Source organism: Pangasianodon hypophthalmus, chromosome 9 (genome assembly GCF_027358585.1).
Source record: "Pangasianodon hypophthalmus isolate fPanHyp1 chromosome 9, fPanHyp1.pri, whole genome shotgun sequence".
NCBI classification, from domain to species: domain Eukaryota; kingdom Metazoa; phylum Chordata; class Actinopteri; order Siluriformes; family Pangasiidae; genus Pangasianodon; species Pangasianodon hypophthalmus.
The window spans coordinates 13,636,722-13,664,599 of NC_069718.1; the positions used below are offsets into that span (position 1 = coordinate 13,636,722).

General features: G+C 38.4%; 1 protein-coding gene across 1 annotated transcript; it reads left to right on the plus strand.

The window, feature by feature from the left end:
* Positions 1 to 235: 235 nt before the first annotated feature.
* si:ch211-236l14.4 (SITS-binding protein) lies at positions 236 to 27,878 on the plus strand. The gene is made up of 10 exons (XM_026919663.3): positions 236 to 1,293; positions 1,959 to 2,130; positions 13,165 to 13,372; positions 13,516 to 13,666; positions 20,923 to 21,117; positions 21,228 to 21,496; positions 21,722 to 21,858; positions 22,061 to 22,182; positions 24,462 to 24,641; positions 24,931 to 27,878. The coding sequence occupies exons 1-10, from the start codon at positions 823 to 825 to the stop codon at positions 25,105 to 25,107; spliced, it is 2,082 nt and encodes a 693-aa protein (XP_026775464.1). The 5' UTR covers positions 236 to 822; the 3' UTR covers positions 25,108 to 27,878.

Consider the following 27,878-nt stretch of genomic DNA (forward strand, 5'->3'; position numbering starts at 1 on the left):
ATCCATCTAACGTATCCACTGGCTTTAATGAACCACGTTAAAGCAGTTGATTGGTGCTGAAATTCCGTAGTGCAGGGTTACAGAAAAAGTCCACATTAAAAGTGCCAAGGTTAAAACAGTCGTCGCGCAGAAAACGCATCTGGAGGATCCATCAGTGAACTCACAGCATGCCTTCAGTCACTTAGAGTCCAGAGTGACAGGCTTTCTAATATTAGAAAGCAGTTTAAATTAATAAACGTGTTAAAAAGACGTGTGGGAAACAGCCACGCGCGCTTTAACCAAATGCGTTTTGGAGAGAGCGCATTTCGGGCTTCACGTATGGGAGACTCATTCCTGTTCCCCAAAGCGGTCTGCTGGGAATATGAGGCTTCCAACTCTCCCGGCACCCTCATCCCCCTCTCTCTTCTCCACCTTTCTGAATGTGAAGAAGTGCTTGGCGGTTACGTCAGACTCCGGAGCGAAAAGTGCAGGGCAAGCAAATAACGCGGCTAAGGAGCCGCTCGCAGACTCTGCTCCCAAAAGCACAGCCTGCTCACTCCTCTGTGATCAGTCCTGTCACTAAAGACCACTGCTAAAAGCAATGCTGTAAGTCAGGGGCTTCTCTCTCTCTCTTTCTCTCTCTCTCTCTCTGTTTTTTCTTATGCGCGCTTTGGAAACTGATTTTCCATGGTGTGACGAATACGCAACCAAGGACAATATCCAGTGCACACTGAGACGGCACGCTTTCTCTGTGATCCTTGCAATGACACGATGAGGCGTGTGAGGATTTCTCCACGACTCCACGACTGATTAGATTTGTCTATCCGCCCGAGAGCGACCGACATGCCGCACGCGCGAGCCAGGAACCCGAGCCCCATCCCGGAGGTAACGTGGGACGCAGGGCACAAGGAGATGAACGAGACGTGGAAGGGGGCAGTGGCGTGTCTCGGCGTGGCCGTGTTCTTTGTGATGACCATCGGCATCATTTACTGGCAAGTGGTGGACCAGCCCAACAAGAACTGGATCCTGAAGGGCAGCTTCAGCGGGCTGGTGTGGGAGCGCAGGGCGCATTCGCTTGTGGTGCAGACGCTCTCTGAGGACAAGACGTTCGTGCAGATCGACCTGGGACACGCGGGCGGCTCTGAGGCTGATGTGCCGTTCGTGCGCAACCTTTGTTGGCTTAACAAGACCGAGTTCTGCTACACGTGGGACTCCGTAGCCGACGTGAGGATTTCTCTGGACGCCGGCGACGAGGCCGGGACCGAGTGCTACACCGTGACCTGGACCCCGGTGCACTGCCATGTGGAGCTCAAGGTAGAAACGGCGTGCGTGTAGCACATTTCTGCACATTTTTTCTAACACATCTTTCCCAGTTGATGACTATCTTGGAGCCAAGAACCTCTGATATAGCAGAACTGATGATCAATTTAATATGCGTTTTAATTGGTCAGCCACAAGCAGCACAAATGCCCATTCTCTCCATTCTATTTAATAACACTGAACAGGCCTATACAGAAATACTGACACATGAAAAGTGAAGAATGTATCATGATGTATCATGATAATATATCACAATATCAATGTCATATTGTCATACATTATTATACATATTAATTAATTCATTTTTTTAACCAAACATGGTATTGTTTACAGGACAAGGACACAAGCTTTCATTCACATTAGGATTCCCATGCCAGAGGATCCACATCTCTCTTTGTCATGCAATAACTAAATCCTAAAGCAGTTCAAATGTTTTCAGAGCTTAATCCCTTCCGTTTGTACATTCCCTACCCGCATAATGCCCTATCATGTGCCCAGGCTTTATACCTCTAATTATTAATGCCACCTTTTACAATAAAACTCAGAAAAAAAATTTCAAATATCAGTTTTCAAAATATATTAAAAAAATCTTCAAATTGATGTTGAGTTTTTAACTTTCTCTTTGTCTCTGACACTGTGTTTGTATCTCTCTTTCCCAGGACTGCTTCTCCATGGATAATGTATCGTGGTACGGTGGGGCCAGTGTCCAAGCACTGCGGTGGCCAATAAACGATGTGGATATTTCAATGCAGCCCTTCACCGTCAGTGACCTGCGGGACAACCCCTCTGGCTTTGGTTCAGTCCTAGAGCGCTATTTCCTGGGCTCGTCAGGTGAGAAATGATAAAGAGGGGTTCCACATCAACGTCAACACTGTTCATATTACATATGCACGTCACCCTTCATCTCTATTTCTCAAGTGTGTCCTGTAGTAAATAAACCAATGATGCACAATGTCTTATAACTCAATACTCAAGGTCCAGTTCTGATTATTAGATAGAAAATAAAGATCAGCAGACATCAGTGCACCTAGAGTCCGTCAGAATTCCTTAACATTTGTCTTCTGATGCTATTAAAAATGAGACAGGGCCAGAATCACAGTGATTATAATACTTTGTGCGTTTATTTTCGGGTGTGAGCTCGATCGGGTGGACAGATGCCATGCAGATAGATGCAAATGGTTAACGTTATTCATTGAAGGGCTATTGTAGAGACCCATGGGGCTCCGGACTACTAGGCTGACTATGAAAGGCATGTATGGCAGAGCAGCTGAAGTCCAAATGTAATGCACACAAACACTCTCTCTCTCACATGCACACAAAACGCATCTTTATTTTTGATTTTTTTCTTTTGTGTGTTTATTTCCGTTTACGTGCCCGTGTGTGTGTGTCCAAGTGAGATAAACATCAGCAGCTAAAAGGTGAACGTGTTAATTTGTGTTCCACACAGCTGAAGAGAATTAGATTACAACAAAGGACACAACATTAACTAAAGGACATCATTAATATCATGTGATACTACCAACAGCCTATTATGACTGGGGTTTCCAACTTTATGTAACAGTGCTACAAGCTGAAAGGGTCGCCTGATTTTAATCCCAGCATGCTAAAGGACATGCTGGATTAGTGAGCTGCCTAAAAGCCTCTTTAATTGTCCCACTTGAAAAAAGAAAAATGTTGAGCTGTTGGCCAGAGCAGTGGCCGAAAAAACCCAAACAAAACCCGCACACAGACAATAGATGTGCATGTAGTGCAGTCTATTCTAGTTATTATGGCTTTGTACTCCAGCATTGAGGATTTGAAATGAAGATAACTATAAGGTTAAGGTGGAGATTGTTAGCTTTAATTTGAGGTTATGTCCATCTATATCTGACTTAAATTACTGTCAGGAATTACTGTTATTTCAGAGGACCAGGAGAAAGTGAACAGTTTAAGATCATCTTAAATATACCTCTCGTGTTTAGTACCTGTCAGTTGTAATCAATGACTGTTTGACTGCCCATGCGTCACTGGACACAGAGTGTCTTACCTGATGTTGTGTCATGCAACTATTTTCATGTTGTATCAGGGCTTTTTTAAGTTTTTGTCTTGTCTTCAATAAGTGAAACTCATGCTTAGCATGGTTCCTGCTGGGAGACTGTTTTAATCAGTCAAGAACATTTCACTTTTTAGCCCTGGAGATAACTCTCCAGAAGTGCCTCAGTGTCTCAGGTTAGTGTTCGGTGCAGTCAGTGGTTTTAATGTTGTAGATTTAACGTCAGTTGAAACAGTTCCCCTGGCAGACACACATGCCCATGCAGCCATGTTTCACAGAGAACGTGATTACACTGGAACAGGTTCACCTTTATCACATTTTCCATGAGATAATGTCTTGAATAAGACAATCAGCTGATTCTTGCTTCATATTAATTCACCAAGTAGTTGATTTTGGCACGTCAAGTGTTTTCATTACGTTATCTTCGCTGCGTCTGTGATTAATTGATTCTCATTTTTCATCCTCATGGCGGGATGGTTCACTTGCTCTGACATTCTTTTACTTCAATCAACTTTGTCTTCAAACATCTTTGTTCGAGTTCTTGTGCTTGAACTAATGAACTCACTATTCTCTGAACTGGAAGGACTATTTATAAAAAGTTCTACAGTTACTATCTTCTTCATACAATATGGACATGAGTACTTATGCATACATTTGAATTAAATGGTGACCTCTTAATTTCATAGCTATTGTTAATTTCAAATTTCATGATGTTCAGAGCAAAAAATAAATAAATCCTAACTAATGTTAGAATCACTTCAGAAGTTCAATCACTTCAGAAGATTTGTGCCATAAAAATGGATGTGACTTTATAACCCAGCTTCTGCCTAAGACTGCTATTTACATCAGTGATGATTGTATTTTCCTCTGTTTCTGTTGAGCAGATGACTGGATGATAAACATTTTTCACATTTTCTTTACACACCCAATAATAGTAAATCTGGTAAGCTACACACATCTGTGAACCAGAGGCAAAATATGAATCTTTTCAGTTTATTTACGTCGGTGATAATCTGCTTTCTTGAGATTTTTCTTGCTAATAGTATTTCATTGACTTTAGAGGAAGTATGTAAAGAAAAACTTTTTTGATATGTGACCCTATTATACCACCATAAGCTGCCATATTCTAAATATAAGTGTGTCCCAAAGTCTAGTGTATACCTGATTTAACGCAGGTTGCTCTCATTTGGACTGTAATAACAGCAATGTCATTTTTTTCATTTGTTTTTATCTGTTTATATTTGAGTTTGGTAACCACAGTAACCTTTTGTTCTCCATCTAACATTAGTATCCTATTATTTTCCATTTTCCTTTAATAAAAGATATGAGGCTCACAAAGAAGCCTTTCTTAAATAAGGTGAATTCTTTGGCATACTTTGAAGTTTCCTCAATTTATCATAGCAGATTAGACTTGGATGAGATAACTGAAGTTTGTTATCATTGCTAGTGTGTATGAATGATGGTGTGCAGGGTCCACTAAGTAGTGCACCTGCCACTAAACCAGCCAGGCTACATGAAAAAAAATCAGACTGTCTCGCTGTCTTGCCTAAATGTGCTTTCTCAAGCCTAGGAATGGGATTTTAGATAAAATAATCCACTATGGCCAAAGTACAGATTTTTGCACAAGTAACAAAAAGTTCTTCTTGCTAATATCGTAATCTTAATAGAAACCTTTTGTGAAACTCTAAAGAAGATTATCATGGAGAAACAAGTAGAATTTCATGTAATCGATGACCACGTCATTACTTGCGTTGGGGTTGATATACAAATGGGTGACATATTAAAGGACAACTCAACGTCTGACCACCACGAGCCACCAGAACAGCTTGGCATAGGTTCTACTCTGGAAGGCTCTGGAAGTGCACTGGAGAGATGAGCACCATTCTTCCAAAAGATATTCCCTCAATCGACGTTTGATAATGGTGATAGAGAGCGCAGTCTGAAACATCACTCCAAAATCTTCCATAGGTGTTCAGTTGGGTTGAGATCTGGTGACTATGAAGGTCATACGGTACAGTATAATCATTCTCACACTCCGGTTCAGTTAGATCTCGTGCCCTGTGGATTGGGGTGGAGTCATCCTGGATGAGACCACTCCCATCAGGATAGAAATGTTTCATTACAGGATAAAGGTATTTAGTCAGAAGAACTTTGTATTGATGTGCAGTAACTCCGCTCTAAGGGGACAAGTGGACCAGAAGCGTGTTAGTAAAATGCCTCACACAGCATAACAGCACCATGTTTTTTCTTTTGTCACCCATCTGTAGGTTTTGGCTTTTTTTCTGAGTGCCTATGGCTTGAGGTTTATTTCTATGTGATATATTGCTCCTCAAGTTACTGTGAAAGTGGCACAAGTTGCCCTTCATACGGAATAATATTTTGCTGTATTTTGCAAAAAATGCATGAACATTTTTCAAATTTTGCCCCTTCAATCGACTGGCATCCCATCCAGGGTATGTTCTCACCTCATGCCCAGTGTTGCTGGGACTGGTTTGAGATCTGACATGACCCTGACCAGGATAAAGCACTTACTAAAGATGAATTATTATCTAGAACTGATGTAAAGACATGACAGAGGGCAAACATTTTTGCCACTTTAAATACCAGTCAGTATCCACTTTACTACACTATTACAGTGTCAGCTGCCTTAATTTTCACTTATTACTTATTTGTAGGAAAGCTATGGCTGGATTTGAAAATAATTGAACCTTAATTTATCCTGTTTCTTGTTTACTAATTAACCAACATAGCAATACGTTTAGATCAAGCTATCCTCAGAGAACCAGCATGTTTATATTCTTATTGCTTTCCATTTCTTTCATTTTTACTCTTTTTCTTATAACGATTACACTTTTTGAATCACAGACAGTTAATATGATGAATTTGATAACTGAATATCATCTTCACAGTTCATTGAGCCCTCTCGAAGCTTCCCAGCATATTTAGCCTCCACAAATCACACCTTCAGCACTCCTGTGCATGCACTCGAGTCATAAATAAGTGTGCGAAGATGGCAGGTGTGGAGGCTGAGCCATGTGGCAGACAGCAGGATGTCTGCCCACACCGTTTCCTTTAATTCACCGTCTCATCTTCACAGCCCATAGCGGATCTACAGAGGTGTACTTCTGACCTCACACAGTGCAGGACTGGAAGACAAACAGTTTAAAAAATCCTTTAAGTCTTTATGGTCTCCGATTGTTTGAAGTGCTTATCTAATGGACAGACAGCATAAAGCATTTTGTTAATTAATCGTTTCATTAATTGTAACAAATTTCTTTTATGTCTTTTGGAAGTCTTTGGATGTCTTTTAGGGAAAAGAGAAAGGACAACACCATTAGGCATTTATCTTTCCCATAAAGCCCTAGTGGAAAATATTTCAGGAAAGCTGGTAGTATTTACTGAGGAGAATTGTTCTAAAAATAAGATGCTGCTAACTTAAGAACCCACCTTGGCCATAACTCAGACTAAAAGTCTCTTAAATTTCCCCAAATGACAGTTATTGATTCCCTCCTGTGCAAATTCCTGTATGTTGCACGCACCTTGAGAAAGTGCCTCAGAGCTTTTGAAGGCTCCTAGTTAAAAAAAAATAAAAGAGATAGAGACTAAGGGCGCAATTGATACCAAAAATAGAACCATACGCAGGTCTACACAACTTCACACATGTACATTCTGCAGCTCTAAGTTTTCCACTTGATCTCCTTCCCATTTTTTTTCTTTTCAATTTGAAGTGTATGAAATTGAATTTGCTATTTAAAAAAAAAAAATCTGGCAAACTCACTGGGTATTTGAGGGATTTCAGACTTTCTCTAATAACTTGTATTTATAGTTTCCAACCTGTAAATGTCATTTGTTCTCATTTCTCAGTTAAAAAAAAAATCTAATCAACCCAGAAAGAGTGAGACTAGAGTGAGATGTCTGTTAGTCTACTTAATCTTATCAGAGTACTTGATCTTGCCATTGGCTACAGCGTAGACTTTCTTCTGTACCTGAGGAAAATCATCCAGCCAAGCATAGCTTCTCTATAATAATGCGTTCTTCATTTTAGGGACCTTTTGTAAATTTTGCTTGGCAGATTCAATTATGTACAGCAGAAGTTCGCAAATGTTTTGTAGCCTGGGAACCTTTTAACTGTAAAATAAATTCCAGACCCCCTCAGTACAGATTTATTTCATGTATACAATAATAATATTAAATTAATGTTTTATATATTTATTAAAGCAAAAAAAGTTCTATCCGTTAATCTCCTTTAAAGAACACATTTGGTCCAAGCTGATAGTATTTATAGGCTTTCATGTTTTTGAGTTATTGATCACTAATATATATATAATAACTTTGATAATGACAAGATACTATTTCCACCACTGTAGCTGAATTAAAAGGCTATGCTTCATGGACCCCTGGGGGTCCCAGGACCCACTTTAAGAACCACTGTGTGTCCCAAAATGTGGTTTCCTTAACATGTTGAAGGCACAAATAAAAGCAACTGCTTATGCAGACAATATCATGAACTCTATTTGGATGTAATGCATGTACTGTTAAGGCTTAAGGCATGAAAATTGTTTTTTAAGGTCTAGTTTTTTGGGGAGAAAAAGGATAGAAATTTATGTTTTTTCTATCTTTGAGTGGGAGAGAGTACTGCTGTGAGTGAGGAGAATCCAGGCATGAGTGTACAGAAGATATTCACAGTATTGAGTATTGAGTAGTGTGTGAGATGTTCAGCAGTGTCTGTGTGTGTGTGTGTGTGTGTGTGTGTGTGTGTGTGTGTGAGTGTAATGGAATAAGGGTAGGGGATTACGTGTTTTTAGGAATTTGTGGGGACCCCATGTTGATTGAAATACATGCAGTTTTTACATCAGTGGCCATTTTGTTTTTTTCACAGTTAGAACTGAAAACAAAAACTAAAGGAGCAAAAGGTTTTTGGTTTGTGTGTGTGTGTGTTTGGGGTGTTTGGGGTGTGTTTGCATGAGGGGGTACTCTGACATGGTGGAGAAATCTGAGAGGCAGCGGGAATTCCTGGGAGGGCAGCCACATCTGCGGACGCGATTATCTGGTTCACATCATCTCATCATTTCACATGGGCGTAGAGCTGCACCACCCAAAACGTCCAAGCTAGCCTTCAGGTTGCTTTTCTCAAACTGCTCTCTTTAAATCAATTTTATGTTCATAAATTATGTAAAGTCAAACTTTGTGTTTTGTTTATGTCAGGTTTAAGAACTCTTAAACACTTGTTTTCAAGTCAAAATGACCCATTTTGAAGTCTTACTAAAAGTGGCCTAATATTAGATGACTAAATGACACCTATCCAACGTTTCCACTATGAAACTTTATATGCTTGAATTAATTTTCATATTATATATATAAAACAGAGATTAGAGATTATGTTCAGCTAATTTTGTCCTGAGGGTCACAAGATAAAATAAAAGTTAAAATAAAATGAGTGGACTGAGGGGTAAAAAGATGCCACCAAAGGGCTCACCTAACAGGGATCACCTAACATCCGACGTTTCCATCAGTACTGTGTTTATATTGGGTATATCATGCCTAATAGTGATAAGACAAAATGTGTATTTTTAAATGATAGAAATTCAATTCTACATTTGTAGTGCTGACATGGGACAATATGTCAACAAATAGATGACATGGGACAATATGTCAACCATTGATAAGTATCCTATGAAAAAAATGGTCAAATCAAGAAATCCATCCATTTTCCATACTGCTTATCCTACACTGGGTTGCAGGGGAGCGTGGGGACCTCAGGGCACGAGGCAGGGGACACCCTGGACAGGGTGCCAACCCATCACAGGGCACAACTGCACACACTATGGACAGTTTGGAAATGCCAGTCAGCTTAAAACATGTCTTTGTGCTGGGGGAGGAAACCAGAGTACCCAGAGGAAACCCCCAGGGTGTGGGAAAACAAGCTCCGCGCACACAGAGGGGAGGTGGGAGGCAAATATGCTAACCACCAAGCCACCGTGCCCCCATTTAGAAATCCTTAAAGGGTTTATTGGCTGTCCCTGGATTGTTTCTGACTCAGAAGAAAACTCTAAACATGAAGAAACCCCTAAGGGACCCTTGAATAGTGTAGTAAACAGAAAATAAGGTTAAAAAAAACTTAGTGGATGTGTCTAACTAACTGAGTTGTGTCTGACTAATCTAACTAGATTTATTATTATACTTATTACACTTTAACAATGAAATGCTTTGAGTAACCATGTGGATCAGATCTATTTTCAAGATCATATTTCATGACCTAGGGACAATTAAATTTCTTTATCAATTTTGCACCAATATTTGCATGATAGAATAGAACTGGATGGCTAGCATAGCTTACAGAAAGTGTGTCTTGTGCCTTTTTGTGCATATTTCAGGGGTTCACTTACATGTGTGAGCCTGCAGCGTGTATATCAGCAAAGTTCTCATCCCTGTGAATGCAATAAATTTGGCCATTCTGATTTTTTAAAATTATGATTTGCTAATAACGTTCACTGATTATCCCTCCAGCCAATATCCTGCATCACCTCTGATTCATATTTACTAGCAAAAACTGAGTTGTTTGTTCAAATGTTTTCTAATAATGCATTTAGTTGTATTTAGTTAGCATTTGAGTGAAGTAGCCTGTTTATTTAAGTCATAAATAGGGAACATCCACAATACTGTGTTGTAAAAAAAAAAAAAAGGGTATAGGCTTCTGTGCAAAGAGGGGTCTTGAAAGATGGTATAATTTGTGTAACTTTGGATCGAAGTGGGTTTGAAAATACATTTGCCACACCCCTGCTACACCGTTCTACCAATGTCAGCATAGCATGTTCATTTCTGGCCATTAAAATAGCAACTGGGTGAGAACAATAAAAAATGACATCTATAAGTAATGTGCTGATCCAGTTTCAGAGTGCCTCGCCCAACATCACTGACCTGGAACCACTCTTCTTATCATGTGGCCCAGACAAAATTCTTAAGATGAACAGAACAGAATATGGGAGTAGTGTGTATATGGGCAGTTAAGACTTCAAATACCTTAAACACAGGGCCAATTAATGAGTTAACAAATCTTTCTTAAAATGGGTGGATGTTTTAGATAGACTTTAAGATCATTTTATTTACACAGTTATTGTAGTGGTCTAAAATTGCTATTAAAAAGACAACTGGTGACTGATCAATATTGGCACATTGCACGTTTATAAGAACTGTGTGATTTTGGTGTCTGCAGGGTTACACAATTCAAACAGTCCAGAGAAGCCTTGGATTAATTTTCCTGCTGCTCTATGTAAACTATATTTAAACTATGTTATTTTAACTATTTAAACTATATTATACTTGGCATTTCAATTACTTAACTGCAGCCTTTGTAATTGGAAGCAGTCTTTTGAACAAAACTGTGTTGGCCTTTTCCCCTCAGCGTGTTTGTTAAGTCTGTGTTACTTCCACACACTTACTGTAGAAATTCGTTGATCATGCCTCTTATGCATAACTATTAATCATAGACTGTGAATGTAAACGATTATTATCTTGGATATCTTGGATTATTATTCTTTAGCAGTTAAAAAATCTAATTTTGAGTAGCCAAAATTTTGATCATAACTCAAGCAAAAAGATAAGGCAAAAGATCACAGTACTAGTGTATGTGTGTGTGTGTGTGTGTGTGTGTGTGTGTGTGGCAAGCAGGTAATTTATGTATTTTTGGTATCTTTGTGACCATTGGCCCAGGTTGCAACTTGGCAAAGAGTAGTAAAAAAATAGTAAAAATGCAGTTGGCTTTTTTTTACTCATCAGCTTTTATAGCTGTTTTAAACTATGCAAACTTACTTTGAAACATTTGACGTTTTTTTGGCTAATTTTTCATGTTTTGTTTTCAAATGACTTTTTAAGAAAGCTGGCTTCCTGTATTCATTAGAAGGTTGCTCCAAACATATCACACACTTGGGGAGGGGTTTGGCATTGTTACTGTCCATGCACTTAAATCCTTGCTGTACTTACAAAATGCTTCCCACTTTGGAATGTTAGTTGTCTGTGCCTGGATGTTCTGCCCCTTGTGATTTTCTTTTACCAACAACATATCTGTCCATTTGAAGTGATGAAGACGTTTTCAGCCGCAAAGAATGAATTAGCTAACTAACATTTAATTTCTATCAACAGTGTACATTGTAAGTCTCTAAGAATTACAGGGTGTCCTAAAAGTGTCTGTACGTAGGGAACTATGCATGCCAGCACTACGTTGGTTGTGTCCTCGTCAGTGGATGTTTGTGGACGTCCACTTCTTGGCTGGTCCGCAACACTTCCAGTCTTTTTGAATTCGTTAATAAGTTTAGCAGCAGTGTTGTGTGTGATGTTCTTGCCATGTTGTCTGTTAAAGTCCATCGCAACCTTGTGACTGCTTCCTGATCCATCCATGTGAATGCTTTTCAATGCATTCTTCTTTTGTCAAAGGCATTCTTAACGACTAACAGAAAAAAAAATACAATATAATCTAAGTACAATATAATCTAAGTGTCTTTGGAAGACATTTTGCTAAAAAGTGTTAATTTTCCTTATGTATGGAGACTTTTGGGACACCCTGTATTATCACATAGCATGAACTATGAGTAATTCAGTCAACTTCTATCACTTTTTACTTATTAATTTAGTTTTTTACTTGTAAAAAATATATATTCTTATTTATTCTTAGCCACCATGAATCCCTAAGGGTTAGATGGGCTGATAAAATAGTGAACATCCACAAAACTTTCGGCTGAAGTGGGTTTGAATGTTTTTGAATGTCATACCGCATGCTGCGCCACTCCTTCCATGTCAGCATAGTACATTCATTTCTGGCCATGACAACTGATCATGCCATACAGCAGTACCACAGGTGTTTGTGCCACATTTAACTAGCAGGAGATGTGCTGATGCAGATTCAGGGTGTCTGTCCCAACATCACTGACCTGGAATCTGACAGGATGATTTATGGTGGCAATATTTAAAATGGTAAAAAGATATGTGTTGGCTTGCATATTTAATATATGTGTCTTAAGGATGTAACCAACTGTGAACACATGATTCAGAATCAGCAGAAATAAACCAATATAAATACAGATATGAATAGGAGGTGCTCTATTTTTTGTTTTTTAGAATGATTGCCAGAAAGGTTCACAGGGCATCTGGTTAAGACCAGAGGTGTGCATTGCAACTGCAATACTGTGGGTCACAAGTGGTAGCGGGAGTGGGAAGTTTTTACTTTCATGCAGGTACAAGCAAGCACTCAGATATGAAGCATACAGGACAAACAAAAAACAGCATTCATTCATCCTTAGTAACTGCCTGGTCAAGGTTGCAGTGGTATAAATTAGCCAAACTTAACATAAAGTTTGTTTATATTTTCTGAACTGTCAGAGCCAAAATTCAGACCATGATTCATTACCTCTGGATTTTTTTCCCCAGTGTTTCCGGGGGAATAATGATATATCTTTTAATTTCAATTTATATATCTTTTCTGCTATATAATGTACTTTTAATGCCCTCTGTGTATGAAATGCGCTATAGAATAAACTTGCCTTTCCTTGCCTTTCCTAGGGTTTATATTTAATTGAAAGGAAAAAAAAAAACGCTTTCTGGTTTAAGCCACACCCACTTTATCTGAATACAGATACTGATACACTAAACAGATACAGATAATATAATTGTGTTACACCCCTAATGCATAGTTGGGCCAATCATTTGAGACTCCCCTCTTAGAACCCCTTAGAATGCTGTTCAATCATCAATGTATGCTACATTAAAAATGATAGTAGTGCATGATCAATACTGAAACATTGCACATTTACAAGGAATTGGGGTTTTTTGGTCTTTTGCAGGTGTGGCAGTACTGGTGGCCCCACACATCCCACTGCATGTAGGGGTAGAAAGCAGGCGGCAGTTCTGTCTTCAGACATCACCCAGTATGGCGCGTCTGCCCCTGCAGTACACTGTCTGTGTGGGAGAGAACGTCAAAGCCGTTTACCAAGAGTCAATACAGAAGCTCTCCATGCCCTATCGAGAACTGCCCGGCATGAATGTCTTACGGTATGGATTAATCACAAAGTCATATGCTTAATGATAATGATAATTATATTTTTGGTAGATTTTGTTAGAATTGTGGTTTCCCTGGTGCATTATATGGCAGCAGCACCTTAACTAGTCATGCGCTCTCCTTTTTCCTTGTCAAGGCTGCCTTTCTGGAAACTTCCAGCAAGTGTGGACTCAGGGGCAAAGATCGAAAGGGAGCTGAGAACCTTCTCTAACCGGCTGAAGAGGCACCACCTAGGTGAAGGGGTCATCAGCCTGGATGAACATTCCACATCTCTCCTCTCCAACATGGTGAGTGGTGCTTTCATTAGCCAATGACGAATCTTCATACTGCTAGATAGACAGTGGACAGAATGAGACAATGGTTAGTTTTAGTTTCTGTGAACCATTTTTAGATAACCCTGAATAAAAAAGAGCATGTGGTTTAACAAGTGAAACAAATTAACACACAACCAACACCAGTAAAATTAAAAACAGCTTGATGCAGAAAAATGCTTTTCTGCTCTCATAGTACAGACTCAGTGCTGGCTAAAGTGGTCAGTGATCTATTGCTTGCTTCAGAATGTGAATATTTTTCTGCTTTGGTGCTGTTGGATTTGAGTGCAGCATTTGGCACTATGATATTTTAATGAACAGGTTTGAAAACACAGTCAATATAAATGGAAGAACTTTTAAATGGTTAAAACTTCTTGCCTTGTATAGATCTTACATGACAGATCAGCAGACTGTAAGCATAAAACGAGATTCTTCAGAGCTTAAAAAGTGCAGTATATTGTCCCGCAAGGTTCTGTTTCAGGCTCCAGATTATTCTCCCTTTAAAACAAAGCCACTTAGACATGTAATTTGCAAACATAATGTTGGTTTTCATTTCTGTGCTGATGTTAGATAATTAGCAGTTTGGCCTGATTCAGCAGCACAGCTATGGAGAGTGTTTAAATGCTTGAGTAAATCAAAACACCTTTCGACTAAATTCCTCTATGAGGATCCTGATTTCACTGTAGAGCTTGATGACTATTATGTAAAACCAAAAGATACAGTTAAAGACCTTGGTGGGGCAAAATGTACTTGTTTAACTTGTTTAACTAATCTTACTATTTCTGGGACTTTTATCTTGCTAAATATACATAATTCCATTTCTAGGCATTCTTATTAATAGTTTTCTAATGGCAACACTGGTCACTATTTATAGTCAATATTTTAATGATATTACACTAGTTATACATTGTTTTTTAATGTGTCTTATCAAAAAATATTTTGTTTTGCGATTCTAATCTTTTATATTCATAGGTTTTTTGTTACACTTTTAGTAAAAATGTCAAAAGAGGCAGATCAGAATGGAATTTGTTAAAGCTTGAAAATGTAAAGCTTTTAATGTTGGCAAACTCTCAGTTGTCTGGTCAAATTCACCATATAGTCAACAGAAGAATTATTAGCATCCTTCATGAAAATGAGCAGAATGTATATATGCATGTGTGTTTGTGCATGTGTGTGTGCGTATCCATTACCTGTTACTTGTGCATTAAATTTGTGTTGTTTTTCCACATGATGATGGATGAAAAAGAGATTTTACATGTGGTGGGTTTTTACTGCGCAAAAACAGAAGTCTCAGACTAAAAATAGGAAACAGAAATGGAGAAATATTCAAGTGTCCCAGTAGACTAAGAGCATTTCTTAGGTGACAGTTTGTTTCCTCATTAATTAATCCATTCATCTTCAGGAAACTCTTTATCCTGGTCACAGTTACGGTGGATCCTGAGCTAATCCCAGCAACACTGGCCGCAAAGTGGGAGGGACAAGTCACAATTTATTTCCATTTATTTTATTTTCAGTTTAGAATATATTTACTGGAGATGTATGTATGAATGAATATATATGTTATATATATATATATATATATATATATATATATATGTTTACAGTTCATAAGATTTTATAGTTTGATGAGCCGTATGTGTTACATTTTGTACTGCAGTGGAATGGATGTTGCCTGCTTGATTTAATGGGATTTTTTTTTTTAAGATTTAAGAGGAGTTTTTAGTACATAAATCTTTGTTTGGTCTGGGAGAAATGTTAAGCCTGCACTTGGTCAGTCTGGCAGTTTTACATGAGAAAACAGGAATGTGTGAAGCAGTCTTGAGATTCCGTGTGGTCAGTTATAAAGTTTATGAAGTTCCTGATCTTAATCAATGCCACAGGCTGGGTCCTGACAAGAGGCATTCTGCTTTCACAGTAGGAAGTGTCAGAGCATGGGGTGTCAGAGTATAAGCCTCTGATATAAAAAGCCACCAGCTAGGCTGTTAACTTCAGCCTGACAGAAAAATGGTTTTGTGCTAGTTAGGGTGTATGAACTTGAAAGGCATTATTTTTCTAAGCGGATCTTCAGCAGCCGAGCAGAGATCAGTGAGGTGCAGGACTGGTTCTCTTGAGATGGAGAGACAGCTCTCAGGTTCACTGAAATGTCAGCAGGAGGGGAAATGGTTTCCACTGAGTTTGCTATGCTGAGGAGGGCTGTGAACATGCGTGCCATTTTAATGTGGCTTCACTACGGCTGCTGTAATAAATTGTTTTTGTTCAACACTAATATTGATCATATTCTATTTATATATAAAGTTATAAATGGTAAATCCTCTTTTGCTTTATGGATTTAATGTCAGAGTGTACACATTATGGGGTAGAAATTGTGTACTTTTGCTCCTGCAAATATGGACAAATCGATTAGCCCTGTTTACAGCTTTATTACCATTGTAACCAAATAGATAAACATATTACCTAATTGATTAGTCAGGTTTATATTCAATCAGATGTATTCAAATTAAAACAAAGGTTGACAAAATGGCAACAATTCAATACCAAATTCATTGCGCAAATGTGATATTAAAGTATTAAAATAGTAAGCTAGTCATATACGAGTAGAGGAATCTGAAGTTCGCTGGCTGGGGTTCCAGAAACACATGCCTGTCACCTCACTTGGCTTAGATTTCTTTCCATGCTCCTGAATCCCCCAGAAAGTTTAAAAGTGGTAAATAGGAGGTGAAAAGAAGGGGAAAAGAGCCGAGGACCTACTCTTTCCCAGAAAGAGAATGTTCTCTAAGTCTGATATACTTAATGTAGAAATACTTCAGAGGTTTGTCAGGTAATTTACAGGCCTACTGTTACAGTAACTAGACCTACAATTAACTTGATAAAATCAAGTTATCTTAGCTAATCACAAATGGATTTAGTTTTCCCATTTTAGCCCTTATTTTTCTTTTTTTTTTTTTTGTATTGCAAAATTGACTGTTTGAAGATCTGACTGATCTTCACTTCACTGACTGAAGACTGAGCCTAACTAATTACTGGTTTATGCTCCTACAGCTCCGAAAGATCAAACCGACTGCTATATCTGAAAATGTAATACTTGGGAATTGGTTTAGTTTCTGCAACCCATGTGTGAATGCAGACTTTCTTTAGGTCCTTTTCAATAAGCAGAAGTTTCATCTGAGCAAATCTGTTACACTGAGGAAAGTTTTTCATTGTGTGATAGTTTTATGAGATTTCAAGAAAGCTACAGTCCTAGTACTAAGTTTTATTTGTCTTTTCTACTTTCCATGTTAGCTTAAAATAACATTCATAAGCACAACCAACAGCTTGACTTGGAATGAATCTGGTTATAAACTTGTTTGCCAGTATTCTCTTTTTATTTCCCACATCCTTCATAGCACACCATAGATTTTAGCATGGCAGAATGATTGCTCTAAGCTTACTCTATTCTTTTATTGTCACAGGCACTGTGCTGCAGTTATAGATTGAGTCATGGTGAATCCATTAATGGACCTATTAAGATATTGTTTTCCATACTGCAAAAGTAACAGTCAAAAAATAATGATATTGTCTGAGGAGGTTGGTCCTTTTTTGGAAGGAATAGAGACATGGGGTTAACTTACGTGAAGAGGGAAGCCCATTCAACCACGGAGGTACTAGGACACTGAAGCAGTGAGATCTTTCATATGAACACGCTTAGATCTTAGAAAAGGACATGTCAGTCAGCCCTAAGGCTGAATACCTGAGCTGGCATGCATGTGTATGGTTTTGCACCAGGGTTTGTATATAGTTTGGTCCAGACCCCTTTGATTCCTGGAATGCAAGGACAAGAGCTTTGAATTTGATTCTTGCTGCAACAGGAAGCCAGTGTAGTCACTATTCAGCCTCAGTAGGGGAGTCACATGAGAGATGTTACCAGGTAAACAGCAGCATTTTAAATGTTCTACAGAGGAGATATAACAGATAGAGTCACACTAAAGTTGCAAAGAACAAATATGCAGGATCTGGAAGCTGTGATGCAAGATCTAGTAGATGTGATGTGTTTTGAGAAGTCTGATCTGAGATTTTGATTAGGAGGTCCAGCAAATACTTCCAGCAAGCATATCAGCTCTGTTTTATTAGGATTGAGTTTCAGCTTGTGGGTCTTCATCCAGAAAGAGATGTCAGAAAGGCAGTCTTATACCTTCTACAGACATGGTGAGTGGATGGAGGAAAAGAAGTTGTATGTGATGAGCATAGCAGTAATAGGAGAAGCTATTAGATCTAGTCACTGAGCCCATATATTTAGTATATAAGGAGAACAAGAATGGACCCCGGGGAACTCCAGATTTACTTTTGAGGAGATGAACCTGAATCTATTCATGTATGTATATATCCAGAAGGTCGTTTAGTCTGAAATTAGTTTTATCAGAACAGTATGTTCCAGGGTCTTCCAGGAGGGAAATAAGTCTGTAGTTGGTGACATTAGTTGGGTAAATTAGGGCTTCTCAAACAGAGTACAACTCAAGCAGACTTAAAGATAGAAGGAATTAGACAGCTTCATAGTGATGCATTAATCATAGCAGTCAGTGATGGGATGCAGTATCACTTCAGGTGGCAAAGCTATTAGTTGAACAAGACTCACCAGCAGGGAAATGGTAGCAATGATACTTTTAGATTCAAGTGGCTGGCAAATAGAGTAGTGTTGATAAATGCTACATAATTTCTTTTTCATGACAAACAATATATATTTTTAACCAGTTAAATTATGTATTTCTTGTAGGTTGGAGGGAGGCACAATGGGTTGATTTGCTGCCTCACAGCTCCAGGGTCCCCAGGTTTGATCCTTAGCTTAAACCTGAGCTATTTGTACCCAAGTTGTTTATGTGGAGCTTCTGTGCATGTTCTTCTAGTGTCTGTCGGAGTTTTCCTCTGGGTTCTCCAGTTTCCTCCCTCTTGCCCATATTTATGAATGAGTGAGTAAATGGGTATGCGTAGTGCCCTGTGATGGACTGGTGTTTCATCCAGGGTCTATTCCCACCTCATGCCCAATGAGTGTGAGAGAGTGGGTTGCTGGTTGGAAGAACAAGTAAGTCAAGGCTATTGGCTAAAAATTGGACTAGTAATTAATACTTTGAAAGCAAATTAATGTTTTTGTCTTCAATAGTATGCAGTGTAAAAAAACTGTTTTTTCTCATCATCCCCATGAAAAATAAACACATACAAACTGTCACAGATAGACTGGGTAATGATAAATGGAGGTGGTAACTCACCACTGTTCTCTTTTGGGTTTATTGTAAGTCGGTGCAACACTGCTTTATATGGTTTTTTTATATGTTTATATATGTTTTTTTCCCCAAAATTAAATTTTGTTTTTTTTTTTAAGTGAGATGTTATTATGCATGCAGCATTAATCTAGCTAAAGCACTTCTGCCATGTAACTTAGGTCATGCCTTCCTCTTCAGGATAGCTTGAATGTAGTAGATACAGCACTGTAGGCTAGATAACTTTAGCTTTAACGTAGCTTGCCCAACACTGCAAAATATGATTTCCAAGGCGATGTGTGATGTCTGACGTCCCTAGCACCTAGAACAGCAGTACAACTATGTTGTTATACAGAATTTTTCAACAATGTAAAGGGAACAAGCACTGTTTCTGGGGTTAGGTCCACAGCTGGGTACTCATGTTCGTATCTATCCTATATTCTATGGATGCTCAGATGACAAGGCATCTTTTGGTCATGTGATGGCATTTAAATTATCATCTGTTGAGGTGTTAAAATGTTGATATGTCAAGCTCAGAAATGTGTAGCACATAGTATGTAGAGAATGCGGGCTAAGTTTGCTATTTAAAATTATTTAAGTATAAGTAACTCCAGATAGCTTAGCATTACATCATGTCTAATCCCATGTATTCTCTATCACAGACTTTTGACCATAGGTATAATTCAGACATTAAACTGAAATTCATATACTGAGGTAAAGCTGTAATTCCAAGCATAGTGTCACATATCACCATAACACTAACATAGTAACCTGTGATACTCTATAGGCTCACACAGTAACCTATACCTTCATCCAGATTTAGTTTGGGTTGGAAACCAGAGCAATAAGCAACATGCTTGAATGAAACAAAAGAAATACATTTTAGCAGTTATTTGCAAGGTCAATATGAGCACTTATGCCATTTTTACATTGCTTAAATTAATACTTTTATACCCTTATGAAAGTCCACTATAGTTTGCTACTTACTTTGGTAATAACTGTGGCTATCAAACTACAAACCATGATACTATCGTGATTTTTTTCTGTGGTACACCATGTTTTTTACATGGTGCATTATGGTAACTTAACATATTTACAGTGCATTGAGTGTGACACTGCTACAGTTTTACTGTGCTATCTTATAGTAAATGGTTATTATGCTCTTGGGCATGACATTACCATGGTTTTACTGTAGTGATTATGTTAACTATAAGTAAAACTATGGCTGACGTAGCATAGGTCTTTTGCACCAAATAACATGGTTCATCTTTTTTAAGGATAGCTGATTAATACTGTATCTGATGGTTCTCTGCTTATTAACCATTGGACTAAATTGCAATAAAGAAAATGGTGTGTTTCTAAATGTGGGGGGTTTGGGGAAAACCCATTAGATGTCAATGTGGCTAAATTCTGGCAAACAGACAAAAAAGACATAAAAAATCAGGTTCTGGCCAAAATAGGTTTTTCTGGCAATAACAGATTTTCCACGTCATCTTTAAGAAAATATATTTTACCAAAATTATATGGAATTGTTTTATTTATTTTTTTCTTTCTTTCTTTACAAAGATCATGTTGGGTAAAGAGCTAGTTTAACAGACGTGGTGGTAAACATAGTCAGTCTGTCTAAAACTGACATAAGCCTGATGACTTCATTTTGTAATCCAATGCTGACTGTCAAAATGTCATTGATGCTCCTGGGCAACAGTCAACATGGAATCTTTAAATGTACTTTTCTCCCTTATTTATTTATTTATTTATTTATTTATTTGCCTTTTTGGGGAAACAAGACTTTAAAATACTAGAACTTCACCTCTGGTTGAGGTACATGCAAAAGTGAAAGATATTTCAGTTCAGCCAAATGATATTTCATGAAGGGTTTTCCCAAGCCACCACACATATTCAGTAATTAATTGAATTCCTTCATGCATTTATTAACAACCCAAACCATTTTATCCTTCAAATCCTTTAAAAAAATTTTTGTTCCTTATCCTGTCCTGTCTTCAGGTCCATGAGTACCACAATGGAAGAAGAAGGACTTCTAAGAGACAGAGCAGAGACCTGCCTTTCGTGAAGTTTCTGAACATTTCCGTAACCCTTTCCCCATATATAAGTGTGGACTCACGGCAGTTTCAGACCTCCATACAAGAGAGAATGCAGGATTACTGGCTCAGCCTGCCCACCGGCCCACGGGCTCAATTGGTACATGTTTATCTGTTCTGCATGTCCCTGATATATTGACAAACCCATTCAGCCATCTGGACGCCATTTATCCATTGTCTGTCTCTCTCATTGTCTTTGTCCCTCAATAGGTTCCTTTATTAACTCAGTGGAGAGGAAAATACTGTGTCAAATTGAACATCACAAATCCAGAAGCCACCAACTGGTTCTTGGAAAGAGTGAGCAGCTTACACAGTCACTTGGGCATGGAGTATGTGATGCTAGAGGGTGGGGAGGGAAACCCATTTGAAGAGAAGACTATGCGACACTCTCCTGTCCTCACAGGAGATGAATACATCAGGCTCCTGGCAGACCTCGCTGAGAGTATTGGGGACAATACTATTGTTAGCGCAGGAACAAGGTTAGTTAACTGTAATTCTTCAACTACAGTGCTTCTTTGCATTTGCGAAATATGAATGTTCCCCTATTTTGTTCATATTTTTGAACAGTCACAACCAACCAAGCTTTCCTGTCAGATTCACTTCACCCATGCTGAACCTCTTCCCATCTAAACAGATATAATCATCATTCATTACAAGGAGTTGTTGCTAATGTTATCTTTTTATGCCTGGGTTTCTGGCTTTAGGTCCAGCCATAAGCCTTTGTTCATCCGTATGAGTGCACTGCAGTCTGACTGGAGCTATGCTGGCCTCAAGGGTATCATTCCATCCCTGCTGCATTACAGCCTGCTGGGCTATAATTTCTTCATTCCCGATGCAGTAGGTAATAGACTTCTGTACATCTTTAATATCACTTCCAGCCCCTTACCCCCACCCCCACCCCCCAACCCCACCCATTCTTTTTATCCTTTCGTCCTGCTACTGAGTCAGCACAGAGTTTATACAGAAAAAGAAAACTCATTCATTGGGCAACCTTGATAGCAATAAGGCATTTGAAATGTACTTTCTGTTCCTCTGGGTTACAGGAGGCTCTTTATCCACTGAGCCTTTCACAGATGATGAACTCTTCATTCGCTGGCTGGAGATTGTGGCCTTTCTTCCTGTGCTCAGTTTTCAGACACCTCCATGGGCATCTGGGGTAGACAAGGTGACTGACTGTCCTTCACTCACATGACATAAAAATTGTTTTACCAACAGCAAATTGTGTCTCAGACAATGTGTGTAGTGCAGCAGGTGGCAGAGTTCAATGGCACTATAATTACAGCATCAAAGGTGCGTTATATCTCCATGAAGTGTGTTTACCAAATGAAAACTAATGTTTTCCAAAAGTCAGTAGTGAGAGGTTTTTCTCTGGTTGTTGAACCTACTTTTAAAACTAGCATTTAAAAGCTAATAACCCGGACATGAAATCTGCTTGTCCCAGGTACCAGGGTTGCTGATTTGTCCACCCATTTCTTACTGTATATGCTAAAGACATCCAGGTTTTTTTTGTATACTAACACAATATCCTCACTAAAGGATGGAAAGCAGTGTAAGTTGGTACTTACATGACTACGCCAGGGTAGTGCCCATAGTAAAGGTTGGTTTAACTGATTGCTTCTTCCTCCTTACATAGAGCTGGAATATAATATTCACTCTCTCTGTGTGGGACTATGAGAACCACATCTCAAGCATGGTTAGAAAAATATCTGCGCCTCTCTTTTCAGCGTTTTTACTCACAGGTATTGGTATGTCTGAGCCTGTGGAGAACAGTTCAAGTTTCGGACAAGTGTAGAGGATCCTGCAGGCGACTATTTTTCTTGCATTTGGCGGAATAATTGCTTGGCCTTTTCCCAACATTACCTGTGGTTAAGGGTCCATCTGGTTCGCATTAAATTTCTTTTCGAATTTGTGGCCCTCAGTCTTGACCATAATGACAGTCGCTGCAACACTCAGGAATGACAATGAATTGAAAGATGTAGAGATTATGCAGAGACAACTAACAGTTTCCATTTTGATTGTCATGAGAAACAAGTATGTTGTTTATTTCTGTGGGATTGTGGGATAATAAAACATAGGTGGACAATCCTTTTATGGCCTGTGTTGTTTTGGTGCATATTAAACTGCGTTCTATTCATAGCTGTTAAAGTTATATTGAACAACATTTAGTCCGATTTAAATTTTTGGCATTTTTCTCTGCTCTGTGTGATGAGTCATTAACTGTGTGTGTGTGTGTGTGTCTAGGCATCTAGCCTCCATTAGAGGTTGTTAAATCAATGAGCATATTGAGTCTGAATAGAAATATAACCAAAACGCAAACCACAGATCTGTTTTCTCAATTTGAAATTAAGTTGAACCCAGGCAGTGATTCAAAATTCACTGCACGAAACCTTTTCACTTTCTCACAATGGATTTTTAATAAATGTGGTTTTACTTTGTTTCAGACACGGGTGGGATGTTAGCTTAAGAATGTGACCCTTCTAGGAATGTACATCTGAAGGACATTTGGATAGTGTCAAACCACAATACAAAAGGATTCACATCTATTTTCTGTCTAAAATGGAAAGAGCAAAAGTCTTGGCATTTTAAGCATTTTGTAAGTTAAAGTGTGTATGTATATGGGAGCTGCAACAATAAGAATCATTTATGAGACATTTTACCATCATAATTCACATTTTTTAGGCTTCCCCTACCATGAATACCAGCAATGATCCTTGTAATTTGTTAAATTTGGAAAATACAGTGTGGTTCCTCTATTCATTTACAATGTAATTTATAGATACTGGATACTCCATACCGCTGTCATCAGAATAATGCCCCTTATCCATCAAAGATGGATCAAATCTGATCATGAAACAAGTATACACAAATTCCAGTTTACTTATTCATTTCATCTTTAGTGTACCTGTAAGCCAAACTCTGGTCTGGTCAGAATGCAGGTAAAAATTGAGTGCTCATTAATTCTCTATTCAGTTCTCAAATTTAGCTGGCTGGATGCTTTTTTATGACATGTAAATAAGGGACTAGTGGACAGGAGCTTGTGTCCACACAGCTGAAGCTGATTCATCAGTTGTGCTTGTTTTGATGTCATACAGTATTTTATTATTGATTGAATCATGCACAGATTTGTTTGTCTATTATTCCATGCACTCAAATGTGTGCTCGTTTCAGAGCTTTGATGAATTAAGGCCCCTGGGTGGCCCTTTCTTTCCCCTGATCTTCCTTTTATTGGCTCATTGCCACATCACTTGCATGAAGTAAGGCTTGTTTTATGTAAATTAGATGTATATGAAGGCAAGTTGGGGCGTGTTGTATTCATATGACATGTAAATAAGGGATGAGTGGGTGGGAGCTCACATCCACACAGCTGAAGGTGATTCCTGATTGGCTAATATCTTTTGCCATATCTTGGGATGCTGATTGCTTGCTCTTTCCCAATTTCTACAGGTCCTTAACCTAACCAGAATCTACATCACTAAGCGCCAGGACTTTGTAGTGCCTCTGATAGAGAAATATGCACAGGAGTGGCATGCCACTGGAAACCCCATCTACCGCCCGCTGTGGTGGATCAGTCCTGATGACCCAGCCACATTCACCATTGATGATGAATTTCTCATTGGAGATGAGGTGAGTTTTCACTACATAGGCAGCAAGCCATGAGAAAATAATGTACTGATTAGATGTCTCAGGTTGCTTAGAAACTCAAAAATCTTACCAAGACATCTAAGAAACCAACACATATAAGAAAATGGTACTAAAGTCCAGTAAATCGTTTTAAGTGAAGTACAAAGTAGAACATGCTTATTTATTTATTTATGTATTTATTTAACAATGAAGCAATAATGGAGCTCATGAGAAGCAAATTCATAAAATATCCCATAGTAAGCACCAAGTTATGATGCCATGTACTTTTCAGGTACTTGTTGCACCAGTGACAGAAAAAGGAGCTTTGCAGAGAGACATATATCTGCCAGGGAGTAACTTTCAGTGGCAAGACACCAACAATGCTAAAGTGTTTGATGGCGGGACGCTCCTACAAAGTTACCATGCTGGGCTTGAGGAGGTGCCTGTATTCATCCGAAAGACCTCCTGAGGTCAACTGTCTGACTATCACAAGGCCGATTTTCTATTTTTGACTTTTTATTTTTCAGTTGTGCTGATCTCAAGTTGCACTTTCCACAAAGACCATTTTCTGTGTTCTAAGGCACAGTCTTAAGATTATGTACAAGATCATTTCTATTTGCACTTTATAAATGAAAGATATTTATATTATCTATAATATTTTGAAATCATGTGGTTTCATTTATCTGCTAGATTTATTTGTGGTAATTCAATGTTTTCTACCTACCTTTTTTTTTTTTTTTTTTTGGTAGAACTGTGGTTTACATTTGATAAATACTCACAGCCTTAAAAGTTGATCTGCTTCCACTGGTCATAATGTGGAGTACAGCATCAAGTGCTTAATTCACTTAAAGTAACCTTTTTTTTTTTCTTAAGAAGACCAAACAATCAGTGAAAAGATACTTCTTGCCGAGGAATAAACTGTAAAGAAGGAAGGCCTGACACCAGAGTGGACACGTCGTTGAACATCTCTTAATTTCACTGAGCAGGCTTTTCACTCAGACATTGCTGGTTATTCTGCTATTCTACCTGTACCTCAAGTTTATTGTTATCTTTGTTAAATGTGAAAAAAATTTCAACCAGCATAACACAGAAGCTGATGCACAGCAACTATCTGCAGTTCAAGTGCAATGATTTGACCCACTGTGAGCAAAGTGCTAAGAAATGGTGATCACCTTCTATGCAATGAAATGGTCCACCATCATTATATTTACAGCTGCAAGTCTTATCGTGGAGTACTGGTGAAATCACATCATTTTGAAAGATTCTCATATGCATTTTATTTCAGCTTTTTTCTATTCATTAGCTTTTCAGTATTAATACACATCAATCCATTATTTTATTTATTCAAAGCGATTTGTAACATTTTCAGTATAAAATTAGTGGATTTTTAAGAGAATATCATGCTGATAGAAATAGAATTGATATTATTTTTTAAATTACTAAACTGACAGATATTACAGAAGCACCACCAGTAATACAGGGGAACACAAGACTCCATTTAGTGCAAAACGACAGTGCATTAAGGGTGCTGTGCCTCCTCAGTACTCACAATTCAGCGCAAGTGAGTCATCAGCACATCAATTTATGAGTTTATGAAACCTGAATCACTGTCAAATGATGTTCCAGTACAGAGAGAACTTGATCAGCATGGCATATAGCCTTCTGCAACCTTAATTAATCCTGATAGAGTAGTCAATGTTTACTGTAACTACAGGGCTCTCGGGTCAAAGATATCAAATGCAATCAAAGAATGTCTTATTGAGGCCCTGTGTTGAAATGTCTTAATCTCTTTTTTTTCTTATATAAACACATAGTTTTCAAACAAGACAAACTGTGATGTTTTTTTAATCAAACCTGTATTCAAGGAGCATATATTCTGTTTTTATATATATATATATATATTTAGTAGGTTTTGCTAATGTCTGTCTAAAAGCTTTACTTTATTTCATGTCTGCTAAATAAGTTTTGACTCATTTTGAGCCCGTCTGAGGGCCAGAAGTGCCTCAAACAAAACAAATCAGCAATGTAGCAGATATCTGACTGTGCCATTCAATGCATTTTTTGATCTGTGAATTAGAAAACTAGAAATGTCAATATACAATAAAGTTTACACTTTCATGCTATAGAAATAGACAGAAGGTTCGTGTGTCATACTTACTGTGAGAGAAAAGATGTACTGTACTGAGTTGCTGAATGAAAATGCATTGATGTTAATATTTGTGTGTATATATGTGGATGTGTGGGTGTGTGTGACCTTACTCCATCACAGTATATCAGTAGCTATGCTGACGGCAAATATCTCCACTAATTCTACTTAAACCCAATGAAAGGTATTTATAGCTACAGTCTGCATGCAAAGGGAATCATATGGAACACCCACTGAGGGACCCTCTCTCACCTTAAGCTGGCCCTATTCCAGTATAGGCTATGCTTACCATGCCACTCCTCAGCTCTGTAACCGAGGAATATCCGCTCCTAAATAGTAAATACTGTATCTCTAGGCTCCATTTAGCCCAAGACTGGATAATATAGTATTTATTTATAAAACGGCACTTTTTGTTTTATGCTAAGCAAAACCACTAAACTTCATATTGTTGGTGCATATGTGGATGTAGAACACATAACACAACACCAAAGCTATCACAAATGAAGTAGAATGGTATTTTCTGTCTGCTTGCCTGGTGGAGCAGGGGCTTCTCTAGAAGATGAATTTAACTGGTGACATGTTGTGGGATGAGCCACTGCTCGCTGGGCTACTTTTAGAAAGTGCAAGTCAAGGTGTAATATTTCACTGCATGGTAGAGTGAATAGGTTTCCCAGCTCGCCAGTCAGAAAAACAACTAAAAAGTCCATATGCGTTGCATATCTAGCTGATATGTAGAAAGTGGCAAAATTGTGCTCGTAAACAGGTAAACTTCCATTTATCACCTATACGTACTGTGTAGGCATGTAATGAATAAAACTGATGGGTAAAATCGTGAAGGGTAAAACTGATTATTTGCCAGTGATGATACTGGGAGAGTTATTAAACATAACCACCTACTTAAAGATCTGAAGATAATAAAACATTTGCGGTTCTGAGTGCCGTTAGAGGGCCTGGGCTGACCAGGAATGCTGCTTTGAAATCAAAGCCGGCCAGCGGAAACACTGCTGGGTAATTTGGGTGTACCATTGTGGTCAGAATCATATAGCAACTTCCTGTTGCTCCCTGCTGAGAAATCTGTCACCCCGTGATAGCTT

What these genes read in the sequence shown, in the direction of transcription:
- si:ch211-236l14.4 (XM_026919663.3), top strand. Translation starts at nt 823, where the DNA reads ATGCCGCACGCGCGAGCCAGGAACCCGAGCCCCATCCCGGAGGTAACG. An exon ending in ACTGCCATGTGGAGCTCAAG is followed by an intron (nt 1,294 to 1,958) that starts GTAGAAACGGCG and finishes TCTCTTTCCCAG; the next exon opens with GACTGCTTCTCCATGGATAA. An exon ending in CTTCATTCCCGATGCAGTAG is followed by an intron (nt 21,859 to 22,060) that starts GTAATAGACTTC and finishes TCTGGGTTACAG; the next exon opens with GAGGCTCTTTATCCACTGAG.